Source organism: Vanellus vanellus (genome assembly GCF_965231255.1).
Source record: "Vanellus vanellus genome assembly, chromosome: 17".
Classification (NCBI taxonomy): domain Eukaryota; kingdom Metazoa; phylum Chordata; class Aves; order Charadriiformes; family Charadriidae; genus Vanellus; species Vanellus vanellus.
In genome coordinates, this window is record NC_138922.1 from 13982057 (window position 1) to 13992746 (window position 10690).

Here is a 10690-nt window from a genome sequence, read left to right on the forward strand (position 1 = left end):
GGGCTGCACCTCCTTCCCCACCACTATCTCACCCTGCCTCTAAGTGGTCGGTCTCCTGGAAACAGATTCATTTTTCCTTTACTATTTAAAGGCAGGAAAGCCGGTCCCTCGCCCCAACATCGCCCGCTCTCCCCCGCATCATGGCACCTTCCCGTGGGCTTGCACGGGGACCGCTCCCCGCATCCCCACCCCAGCCAAAGCTCACCCCAGGTGAAGAAGCATCCTCACACACACCTCGGCCCCGTTCCCCCCAAGGGACCTCACCCCACAGCCCCCCCCGGGCCCTGCGGCCCCGTCCCGCATGGCCTCATGCTCCCACAGCCCCGCTGAGACCGGAGCAATTCATGACACAGGTGGCCAGACACAACGCTGGTGAGAGGACGGTGTGGGCTGCGCGTGGGGACCCCCACCACCTTCTGCTCTGCATCGCTTGGCTTTTTTTTTATCCCCTCAGTTTTGCTGCCCTGCCTCCCAGGGAGGGATGCTGAGCGCGGCCGGCGAGGGGGGGCCCAGGTATTAAATGGCTTTTCTTACTGCAACGCCACAACCCATTAACCCTCCCCGGCTCCAGCCTCTGCCGAACCTCCGAAACGGCTGACAGCGGCAAAGCAGGAGCCGCTCCGGGGCCAGATGCTGATCCCAGCTCCTGTGCGGCTGCTCCGCCCGGGCAGGATCCTGCCCAGCCCAGCCCTAATTAAAAAAAATATATATATTCAAGAGCTTCAAACGGCTCCCGATGCCTGCGGGAAAACTTCCAGCAGCGTTTATTCTCCTTTTTCCTGCTCCAGCCACACCATGATGCCGCCACTGAACACGACCACCCACCCCCCCTCCGGCTTTTTCCCCAGCTCTGTGTGCCCCCCTCCCCAAATTTGCTCCCTCCTTTTCAGGGCATTTCCATGAAAACAGGCTCTTTTGTTTCTTTGGAATTCATCTGCCTCCGCTGCCTGTTCCCCACCTCGAGCCCGCGCCCGCCTTTGTCCTCCGCAAATAAAGAACAAAAGGGGAAGAGACGGAGAAAATATGAGCTCGCCTCCAAATGGGCTTTTTTTTTTTCCCCCCAAGTCGTCCATGAAGCCTCGGATGCTCTTTAAGAGCGCGGCTGATGAATGCGAGGGCATGGGAGCTGCCATTAGGAGTGAATTGATCGGCTCTCGGCAGCGCGCTGCCAGGGCCCTTCGCTTTAAAACCCGAGAAAGGAAGAAAGAATGGGAAGGAAGGGGGAAAAAAGAGAGAAAAGGCCGAGTGATTGGAAAGAGTTTTCTGTCCCTGTTAATAATAAACGCATCCAGCAAATTGCACTCGTGCTCCAGAGCAGGTAATCGCGATGCAAGGCCTTTCTTCTCTGCGTCGGGGGGAGAAACTGGAGTAAACAGGGGGAAAAAATCAATTTCTGCTGCAGTTTGTTCCCTGAATAGGGGAATCTCCCAGCGAACGTGTCCTTTCATGTCTCCTATTACCTCTGCCAGCTCCCCACCTCCGCCACGCGTCGCCTGCCCGCACAAACGCGTTTGCACGGGAAAGAAGGACCCGAGATTCGGGAGAACAAAACAAGGGCTGGATGGCCGACGTCTGCGCCGGTGCAGTGCCTCCATGCTGGGACTGGCGCCGGAGGCCACACGGCGCGGGGACACGCTGCTCGGTGTGCACGTCTGAAGCACACGTGTCGGGCACCGGTATGCACGGCTCGGGCAGGCATGTCTCAGGCGTGCGCCGCTCGGGCACGCAGCACTTGAGCTGCATGCATGGCTCCGTCGTGCACGTCTCAGCCACACTCATCTCAGCCACTTTCATCGCAGCCACACACATCTCAAGCTTGCACATCCCGACCATGCACATCCCAACCATGCACATCCCAACCATGCACATCCCAACCATGCACATCCCAACCATGCACATCCCAGCCGTGCACATCCCAACCATGCACATCCCAGCCATGCACATCCCAACCATGCACATCCCAACCATGCACATCTCAGCCATGCACATCTCAGCCATGCACATCCCAACCATGCACATCCCAGCCATGCACATCCCAGCCATGCACGTCCCAGCCATGCACATCCCAGCCGTGCACATCCCAACCATGCACATCCCAACCGTGCACATCTCAGCCATGCACATCCCAACCATGCACATCCCAGCCGTGCACATCCCAACCATGCACGTCTCAGCCATGCACATCCCAAACATGCACATCCCAGCCATGCACATCCCAACCATGCACATCCCAACCATGCACATCTCAGCCATGCACATCTCAGCCATGCACATCCCAACCATGCACATCCCAGCCATGCACATCCCAGCCATGCACATCTCAGCCATGCACTTCCCAACCATGCACATCTCAGCCATGCACATCCCAACCATGCACGTCCCAGCCATGCACATCCCAGCCGTGCACATCCCAACCATGCACATCCCAACCGTGCACATCTCAGCCATGCACATCCCAACCATGCACATCCCAGCCGTGCACATCCCAACCATGCACGTCTCAGCCATGCACATCCCAAACATGCACATCCCAGCCATGCACATCCCAACCATGCACATCCCAACCATGCACATCTCAGCCATGCACATCTCAGCCATGCACATCCCAACCATGCACATCCCAGCCATGCACATCCCAGCCATGCACATCTCAGCCATGCACTTCCCAACCATGCACATCTCAGCCATGCACATCCCAACCATGCACATCCCAAACATGCACATCCCAGCCATGCACGTCTCAGCCATGCACATCCCAACCATGCACATCCCAACCATGCACGTCTCCATCTTTCACATGTCAGGCACGCATGCCTCAAGCCTGCATGTCTCAGCTATGCTCACCTCAGCCATGCACGTCTCAGGTATGCACATCTCGGCCATGCACGTCTTGGTCTGCCCCGGGGCTCAGCAGCCGTGGGGTGCAGCTGCACAGGCAGCTCCCCAGGGTGCCCGAGGTGGGACCATGCACCTCTGTGGACACATCTCCTGCACGTCTCCTGGCGTGCAGCTGGCGCATCGCCTCCCGGGGGACAATCCATGCCTCCCACGCTCTAACCACCCACAGTACCCGGAAACCGTGGGTTTTCCCCTGGGGACTGCCCAGGGCTGGCTCTCCTGTGCGTCCTTGGGGGGGCATCGGCAGCGCTGCTGCGGGAAGCTAGGAGCAAACATCTGGAGGTGTTGCATGGCGTCCATGAGCACGGTCGTGTCCCTGGGAAGAGCAAGAGGAGAAGGAAACCACCCGCACTTTGGGTGGACAGAGTGCTCCCCGGTCACCGGGGCGTGCTGGGGATGGGGAGAAGTGGAGATGCTCAGCTTCCAGCGGGATGCTCTGGAGCCCAGAGTGCAGAGTGAGGCCCCGGGGTCTGGGCGGTGGGCACCCAACGCTGCTGCGGTTCACCCTGAGGCTGCAGCGAGCATCCGCACGGTCGGCACCGGTCCGATAGCCTGGAGCTCACCCTGGTGCGCAGACGAGCTGCGGTTCCCCTTCCCGCGCCACCGCCGCCGCTCTCTCCCTCCACCAGGAAAAATGGCTTGCAACTCCGTTAAGGACAGTGTAATTATGCATCATAAAAATTCGGCTGCCCTTGCGCGTGTAAACACCGCTGTGACGGAGCACCCTTCCGCACGCAGCCCGGCTGGCTCGCTCAGCTCTCGGGCGAGCATGCGACGCGAGCTGCGGGGGCGCAGGGCGAGAGCGGGACGCGGTGCCGCCGCCAGCCCAAGGCGCCCGAGGTCAAGGCGAGCGGTGCTGAGGGCCGGAGCCCGCAGCAGGTTATCTTCGGCGGCTGTTTCACTTTGACTCACACCTTTGAGAGGAGGAGAGAGAAAAAGAAATCACGTCGGCTTTTTCGTCGGGTTTGGGGTTTTTTTTTTCATGCTTTGTTGTTGCCCCCCCCCCCCTCCCCACAGCCCCCAGTGCTGCCGCTGCTGATAAGGCAATACTATCTAATCGCCGGGTGACACACGCATCTCGCCGGCTGCCAACGCGCCGCTTAAACCCGCTCCTGCTAATAAACCCCCACGTGAGCTGCCGGGGGGCTGCCACCCGCGGCGGCCAGATCCCTGCTGTCCCCAAGGGGACGTGGCCCCGCCGGGCTCGGCGTGGGTACCACAGGGTGCCAGGGGCCAGATCCGGCATCCCGCATTTCCTCCATGTGGCTCCATCGACATCCACCTCGCCGGAGCCTCCCAGAGCTGCTGGAGGAGGAGGAGGAGGAGGAAGAGGAAGGCTCCTCGTAGAGCTGTTCACCAAACCCCATGCCGGGGGACTGTGCGGTGCCCCTGAGCCGGGGGGGGGGGGGGGGGTTAAACACAACCGCGATCCTGGCACGGCGCTTCCCGAGCAGAACCAGAAAGATTTTTTAATATAAAACTGGTAGCCAGCGGGTGAATTAAGGATGCTAATTGAATTTCATTAGGCAGAGGAGCCGGGCCGGTGGGAGGCAGGGAGGAAATGTATTTGATGTGTTTTAAAAGCCGCAGTTTCAGAATGTGGTGGGGTTTTTTTTTTTTTTTCCTTTTTTTAATTTAAAGCCAGTCGTAAAAAGATCCCGTCTTTGAGGAGCTAATGACTCTCATGAATTATTTTTGTTGATTTATACACCCACTCGGCTTTTAAATAATATTAATAAAGTAAAAGTGAATCTGTTCCCAGGCAGGAGTGGGAACGACGCTGCTGGGGGGGCGCAGGGGCCGTGGGACGGAGGGGATGGCCACTGCCTGACCCACACACCTCCCCCCGTCTCAAGCTGCCATGGTGAGGCGACACTGCGCTTTGGGCCAAAACCAGGCGATTTTGGAGGCCGCCGCGGTGTGCCGGCGTTCGCAGCCCCTCACCGGGGCCGGACGGTGCCTCACTCCCCTCGGCCGAGCATTAGTATTCCGCAACGGTGCCATAATGGGCACTTTTCATGCCGGTTTGGTTTTATTATTATGCCAAGAAGCTTGCTTAATTCTCTGCTGTCTTTCTTCTGCACTGTTGATTTACACTGTTAGTGTTTTAATTATACAATTCAGCACTCCTTAAAACATGAAAAACTGCTCAACTTTTGAAGCAATTAAAAGGCAGCGGAGTAGATCAGCCCATCAGAGATGAGATAAGTAAATCAAACAATTAAAAAACTCATTTGGTGGCAGGCGGAGGGGGGGAGGGGGGAGGAATTGTCCCACCCAACAAGCCTCCCCTCGGCGGCAGCCCCACAGCTCCCACCCCGGCTGCCGGATTCATCCCAGTAACCAGTCTTGGTGTGGTACTGGGAGCATCTGGTGGGAGTGGCACCGGGTGGGAGTGCTGTGGGATGCAGGGTGATGGGGACGGGGTGATGGGGACGGGGTGATGGGGACGGGGTGATGGGGATGGGGTGATGGGGACGGGGTGATGGGGATGAGGTGATGGAGATGGTGATGATGATGGGCATGGGTGGGCACACAGGAGCCGTGGTGGGACCACCGCTGGAGTCGAGGAGCAGCATCCCTGCAAAATCCACGCTGCCACGGCAGCGGGACACCCCCAGTACCCCTTCAGCCAGGAGCAGTGGGGCCGGAGAGGGGCGAGCCCGGGTGCAGGACCTGGAGAGAGCTGTCCCTTCCCCGGTGTCACCTTCCACTGTCCTTCTTCATCCTCCTTCTTTTTCCTTGTAACTTAATTCCATCGTTCAGGGGAGCTGCCAGCACCGACAAACTCGTGACCTGGAATTTTTGAGTGTCTGGGATGAGGCGGGATGCATCCACACTGCCGACATGAGACGCAGTGCCGCGACCTTCCGGTCCCCTCACGGGCACACGAGCACTGCCAACAGCATCACCCCACCAGCAGTAATTAAAAGCAGAAGGTAATTAATTATCCATCTCCAAAACCACCATGGCGGCAAGATCAGGAACCAGCAGGTAATTAATCTTTGGCAGCTTTGGCACCCAGCACCGGGACCGGGTGCCCACGGAGGGGGTTCACCCCATGGCATCGGGGCCCGGTCCCGGGAAAGGCTCCCCACGGCCCTGTCCCCATGGAAAAAGTCCTTCTGCGCCCACCCGGCGGGAGGGATGGAACCGGGGATCAAAGCTGCAAAGCTCCTCCTGGCACCCGCGGGAGCCGCAGCCCTTGTCCGTGCCGGGGACCCCTCGGGACACCCCCGGCCGTGGCAGGGACCCACCTCGCGGGGATGGCACCCTGTGATTTATGGGCTTCAATTTCCCCCAGTTCTCGCTTCCATCCCCGCAGCCGCGTCAGATGTTTGTCTCCCCCAATAGTTTATTCCCTTTTAATTTCAACGATCCATCAGGCAGTGATGACCGGAGCAGGGTGCTGGGTCAGGGTGCCACACGAGCCGCACAGGAGCCACCAGCTCCATCAATTCCCTTTTCCCACCCCGGGAACACCAGACCCGAAAAAGCCACCCCTGAGCCCCTCACTCCAGGTTATCACCCAACTGGGGGTTCCCTGCACGGCTGGGGGGTCCCTGGCACGGACTGAGGGGCTCCGGCGCTCTCGGCCATCACGGGGCACATGGTGTCACCTCCCCAGAGCTGGCACGGGGTGGGTGACCCCCCCCCCCCCAAAAAAGCCCCTCCAGCATGAGACTTCGGGGCAGAGCTGGAAACTGCTGCCAAGGGGAGGGCATGCACCCCCTGTCCCACCATCCCCAGTGTCCCCAGTGTCCCCATTGCACCCGATGACCCCATTGTCCCCATCCAAGCGTCAAAGCATCCACAAACCCAGGAGCACACCTCCCCCCTCAGCATCCCAAAAGGCCACTCCTGCCTCGCGTGGGGCTCAAGCAGGATGAGGACGGGGCGAGAGGGACCGAGAAGGTGCAGCGACAAGGACAGGAACGGGGTCCCTCGCCCCCGCCATCCTCCCCCATGGGTTCTTGCACGGTTTTGGGGTGGTATGGGGCTTTTGAGCGTGGCTGAAGCTCTCTCTTGTGGCAAAGCTGCTCCATTACAGCCCTACACGAGCCGTCGAGCCCCAGCATCTCTCGGGGGGGGGGGAGGGGGGGGGGAGGGGGGGGGCCCGGCGCAGGGCTTTAGCCCCCCCCCCCCCCGAGAGATGCTGGGGCTCGGGGGGCTTCAAACAGCCTGCCCAAGCGGCCATGTGGTGCACGGAGGGACCGGGGAGATCGGGAGGGACCGGTGCTCCCGGCATACCCTCCGTTAACCGGTGCAGGAAGGTGGGGGAGGGAAGCTGAGACCCCGCCAACTCATCGCAGGAGCCGCGGCCGCCATAGCGCTCGCGGCCCCGCCCTTTTCGTCCCTCCGCCCGAGCCGTAGCGGCGCCACCAAGGGGGCGGGGTTAAGGCCCGGATGCGGAAGTGCGCGCTCACTTCCGCTTTCTGCGTAGAGGCAGCTGCTGTGAGTACGGGGCGGCAGGGCCCCGGGGGGGGGATCTTGCGGGATCCGTCGCCATCCGCGGCAGTACGGGGCTGGACGGCCCCGGGGTCCGGTCGGGGGAGCAGAGGGGACGCGGAGCGACGCGATGGCGGGCGGGCGGGCGCGCGCGCGGGGCAAGCCGATGTTGGGCGGTTGTTGTTGAGCGTTGGGACTGGGCTGACGCCATTTTGGGTTGTTTCTGCCGCAGGTTGGAGCGCTCGGAGCCCGGCCCGGAACCATGGTGAGAAGAGGGGGACTGGGGAGGGCGAGGGTTATCTTTCATCTCGCTGGGAGCTGGGGGAAGTCTTCCCCCGGGGGTGAGGGAGCGTGGGGGTCTCCGGCTTGTGGGGTGGGGGGGTGCTGTCAGCGGCCTGCGGTGCTGGGGGTGACAGTGTCGACCCCCGCGTTGGCTTATGGCCGGGCCACGGTCCTGCTGTCGGAGGGAAGGCTTTCCCTGACCTGGGGCAGGTACTTGGGGGGGTTGTGTCTTGGCTGTGGGAGCAGGGGCTTTCCGGTGGGGGTGCTCACAGAGACCGGTGCATGAGCTGGGGAGTGAGCTCTTGGCTGTTCTGAAGCTGAAAGAGGGGAGATTTAAATCAGATTTCAGGAAGAAATTCATGACTGTGAGGGCAGTGAGCCCCTGGCGCAGGTTGCTCCGAGAAGCTGTGGCTGCCCTATCCCTGGAGGTGTTCAAGGCCAGGTTGGCCGGGGCTGGGAGCAACCTGGGCTTTAAGGTCTTTTTCAATCTAGACCATTCTGTGATTCTCCATATGCTGAATCTCTGTTTTGATTTTCAGCCTCGCAAGATTGAGGAGATTAAAGACTTTCTGCTGACAGCCAGGAGGAAGGATGCAAAGTGTGAGTGCTGAGGTTGCTGTGTGTGTCTCTGGGGAGGAGTGAGGTGGGATGCTCTGGCGCAGGAGCTCTCCTTCCCAGAGCAGGGCTGTGGGGCCGCTGTCTCCCCAGGGAAGCTGAGAAGCTCCTTGGCTTGAGAGCACTGAGGGATACGCAGGGTTAAGGATTTGGGCACAGTGTTGTTGACATTTACAGTGGGTTTTGCTCAGTGTTGAGTGAGGTCACTGCCTATGATCTAAAGCCTCGTTGGGCAGAGGGACGCGGTGATGGAACCCGCAGGTGAGGTGTGCTCTCGGGGGCTCGGGTCCAGGACTGGGCTTCTCCGGGGGCTGGTGCTCTCACATCCGCTCAACTATGCTTCTTCCGTGGCTGCTCCCCCTGGGGTGTTTTGGCCAAGCCCCAGCTGCGGCTCGCTGGAAACTATGTGCAGATACCACCTTGTCTCTGACTTGCTGTAGTCGTCAAAAAACTACAAGATGTCAAACGCTGGGGAGTCCTGTCAGAATGACAAGTGAATCACTCAAACACACATTTTCTTTAGTTGCAAATACAAAGACCGTTATAATTGAAACACCAGAAATGCCTTGTCTCAGTATTTAACAATGTGTGAAGAGTTTTCCCTCCTCTCGTGCTTATTTGGATCCAGCTGTCACGGAGAAGATGTGCTTTAACTCTGGAGATGTTTTTATCATTTACTAGTGTGGGCGAGAAGGGATAGTACAACACCGAAATGGTGTTGTAGCTGATGACGCCCCTTAGAAAGCATTTCCATGCCTTTTGACTTGCTCCGTGTTTTGTAGCAGCTCTTGTAATGCTGACTTGCGAGGGCTCTGCGGCAGGGAGGCAGAGGAACTGACCACAGCCCAGAGCGAGCTGCCTTGATAAAATGGCCTTAGGGGGATGTAAAGGAGATTGGAAGTGCTGGCTGCAGAGCTCGGAAGCTGCGTTACGAGTTCCAGTGCAGCGATTTGGTTGCAGAGGATGGCACGAGTAAACAAGCCTGGTGTGAACCATTCATGCTCCATTGAAAATTTGTGATGCAATAAATTTTGCACATTGCTTGTTGTAAACTGCTGCTGCAAAACAGAACGACCTCAAAGTAAAGCTGTTGGCTTTGAGAAACCTGCATGGCATCTCTGTGCAACGGCAGGCTGAATCCCCCGACTGGGGCAGTAGCTGTTAGTGACCACGGTGTAGGAAAAAAAAAAATATTAGTTTGGATTTAGTTTAGTGCCAGAGAGCGAGGCAGGGCTGCGAGCATCGTCCCGACTCGGGTGAGAAGTCGGTGTGGGGTTGCTGCTGTCCTGCTGACCTGTTTCTTAATCCCACAGCGGTCAAGATCAAGAAGAACAAGGACAATGTGAAATTCAAGGTGCGCTGCAGCCGGTACCTGTACACCCTGGTCATCACGGACAAGGAGAAGGCTGAGAAGCTGAAGCAGTCCCTGCCTCCAGGTACATCCCTTGGCGTCTGGAGGGAAGCATCCCATGCTGGGGGCAGCAGGCAGGCTGGATGGAGGTGGCCACTGTGGACTTCCTGCTGGCCAGTAGCCCTGTCCCAGCACATCTGCCCCCGTTCTGGGTTACTGACATGTTCAGACCACTCAGTTTTGCTGTTCCTGTCCCTGCAACCGATGCTGGAGGAGGTGCTGGTCCCTGGGCGGGTGGGCAGGGGGGGAGCGGAGCCTTTCCAACCATTAAGTCGTCTCTTTCTCCTCCCCAGGTTTGGCCGTGAAGGAGCTGAAATGAGCCGTGCACATGTAGGTTTCTCCACGTTTGTTACAGTAAATAAAAACCTGAAGTGTTCCCGGTGTCATGTTTGTCCTTTCCAACATCACCGCGCTCAAACCATTGGTGTTCTGGGGGTTTGGGAGCCAATTTCAGTCTGTGCTGTGGTGCGAGCAGCTGGTGGTCCCCTTCCTCGCGGCCCCATCCTGGGCAAAGGTCCCAGTGGTGTTAGCAGTGAACTTGAGGGGGACGAGGTCTGCCCCTATAGCAGGCAGGTGACGGGGTGTGATGCCCCTATAGCGAGGTGGCTGGGGTGCAGTACCCCTCTAGCAGGGATGTGAGGTGCTGTGATGCCCCTATAGCAGGGAGGATGGGGTGCAGTGCTCCTATAGCAGAGTGGTGACAGCGTGCAGTGCTCCTATGGCACAGCGGTGATGAAGTGTGATGCCCGTATAACAGGGAGGATGCAGTACCATGGCCCTATGGCAGGGTGGTGACGGGGTGCAGTGCCCCTATAGCAAGCAGGTAAGAGGGTGTGGTGCCCCTATAGCAGGGTGGGTGGGGTGCAGTATCCGGATAGCAGGAAGGTGACAGGATGTGATGCCCCTATAACGGGGAGAATGGGGTGCAGTACCCCTATAGCAACCAGGTAACGGGGTGCGGTGCCCCTATAGCAGAGGGATCACAGGATGCAGTGCCCCTGTAAGCAGGGGGGGCACAGGATGTAATGCCCCTAT

At 59.0% G+C, this 10690-nt stretch overlaps 1 protein-coding gene across 2 annotated transcripts in view; it reads left to right on the forward strand.

Moving 5' to 3' along the window:
- The window catches only part of RPL38 (ribosomal protein L38), a 173497-nt gene extending 163466 nt beyond the window's left edge, over positions 1 to 10031 (forward strand). Inside the window, exons 1-5 of one of the 2 annotated variants that reach the window (XM_082492386.1) lie at positions 7300 to 7353; positions 7580 to 7612; positions 8169 to 8229; positions 9558 to 9680; positions 9949 to 10031. In XM_082492386.1, coding sequence (XP_082348512.1) covers positions 7306 to 7353; positions 7580 to 7612; positions 8169 to 8229; positions 9558 to 9680; positions 9949 to 9974 — 291 coding nt within the window. In that variant the 5' untranslated portion in view covers positions 7300 to 7305 and the 3' untranslated portion in view covers positions 9975 to 10031. Of the gene's footprint in view, positions 1 to 7299; positions 7354 to 7579; positions 7613 to 8168; positions 8230 to 9557; positions 9681 to 9948 lie in introns of those variants that run through there. The other variant, XM_082492387.1, reaches the window with a different exon arrangement.
- The last annotated feature ends 659 nt before the right edge of the window (positions 10032 to 10690 follow it).